Below are 1617 nucleotides of genomic sequence, written 5' to 3' on the forward strand. Positions count from 1 at the left end.
CCTTAGTTCCCAGATATTATTGAATATTGCTAAAGCTTTGCTACTATGAATCAAACTATAACGCTAAATCACACTTCAATAAAACAATACATAAAATAAGATCGATGATTTCCATACACGTAGTACAGGTGCTAATTGACCGAAGCCATTAAACCTGCAGTTCTTCAAACGTTCCATAATATGCATGTACTTTACTATGGAATTATCGTCGTACTACAAAGCAAACACCATTTGTCATGCCCAGAGAATGTTACTAATTAGTGAAAGAATGTTAGTCGTCTTCCGGTTTAGAGTGCAAAGTCATCACCAGCTGCTTCCTTCGGTTCGGAAAATAAGCGAATCCATTACTCACTACGGTTCGACAAGGATTGGAGATTTCATTTTACAGAAATGGGAATATTCACTTCACGTGTTCATCATGTACAGCGGCGTAAAGTGAAATAATAATGGGAGTTGAGTGCGCATTTTCAGCCGTCGGTTATTTTATATATAAAGATCAAGGTAAGGCACGGTTGTAAGGCCAGTGTTGATCGAACGGAAGAACGTAGATGTTGCTGAGTGGATTTATTGTAGTATTTATTGTGAAGTACGAAAATAAAAAAGACTAATAGAGTCTGTGACTGATTGAAAAACAGTGGAATGAATTTAATACGTTGGGTGCACAAAATTCAGGTATGGGATCAACTTTCTCGTGATAAATAAAATGAAAATAATGCAACATATTTGTCTGGTCTACAGATTCTAGTGATTCTCTTCGCTGCAGTCTCCTGTTTATCTGGGATCACTGAAAATGAAGCTCGTTTGACAGAATCAACATCAGACGATCGACTAATCGGTCCGAAAGTTCCGCTAAATCTAAATCAACCTTTGTCGACTCGCACTGGAACAATTGCCAATAGATCGAAACGAGCAATCATATTTCGACCACTGTTTGTCTATCGCCAGCAGCAGATCAAGAAACAACGACAGCACAATGCAGAACAACAGACGGCAGCAGCTGGCGTAGCAGCTAGTAACTTTGACTATGTTCGGTACCCACAACCAACAACTCAATATTCCGGAGGTTCTTGGAGTAGTCCATCTGTAAACCCTCCCGGCTGTCGATGTTGGTATTGAGTCTCACTTGAAACGAAAGTAACAAACAGATATCCTGTCACATTTCGAAGTGTCGCTTGAAAAGTAGATTTTTTGTAAAAACTGACAGAAGCTTTAATTGTGATAATATCCTGTGCGAATAACATATGTTAAGATTATTTATTTGTATCTTTATTACCATTACCTTATGCTAGAAATAAATGCATTGATGTTACAGTAATTAAAAAACGGCCCTTTATACCAACATCCAGTCACTGAATTTTTACCATTCAATCTCACCCTAGTTAGTTATAAGTATTCGGATTTCGATCTCGGACTTAAGCTTGAGCTTGAGCGACCACCCCTGGTTGCTACTCCGTTACTGATCGGGATTAGCTGAAATTGTATGAATGCGAAGGGATGTTAGTGCAATACTTGTTATTACAAGAGACCATATATACCACTGCGCACTCCACAAGTGTCACGGGAGAGGAATATTTGTTAGTAAAAATTTCAGTTATGGTAGAATTCGCGTGCGGCTCA

At 38.7% G+C, this 1617-nt stretch overlaps 1 protein-coding gene across 1 annotated transcript; it reads left to right on the forward strand.

The window, feature by feature from the left end:
* Window positions 1–530: 530 nt before the first annotated feature.
* On the forward strand, window positions 531–1304 carry LOC131437228 (uncharacterized). The gene is made up of 2 exons (XM_058606414.1): window positions 531–672; window positions 739–1304. The coding sequence occupies exons 1-2, from the start codon at window positions 640–642 to the stop codon at window positions 1114–1116; spliced, it is 411 nt and encodes a 136-aa protein (XP_058462397.1). The 5' UTR covers window positions 531–639; the 3' UTR covers window positions 1117–1304.
* The last annotated feature ends 313 nt before the right edge of the window (window positions 1305–1617 follow it).

This window comes from Malaya genurostris, chromosome 3, assembly GCF_030247185.1.
Source record: "Malaya genurostris strain Urasoe2022 chromosome 3, Malgen_1.1, whole genome shotgun sequence".
Lineage (NCBI taxonomy): Eukaryota > Metazoa > Arthropoda > Insecta > Diptera > Culicidae > Malaya > Malaya genurostris.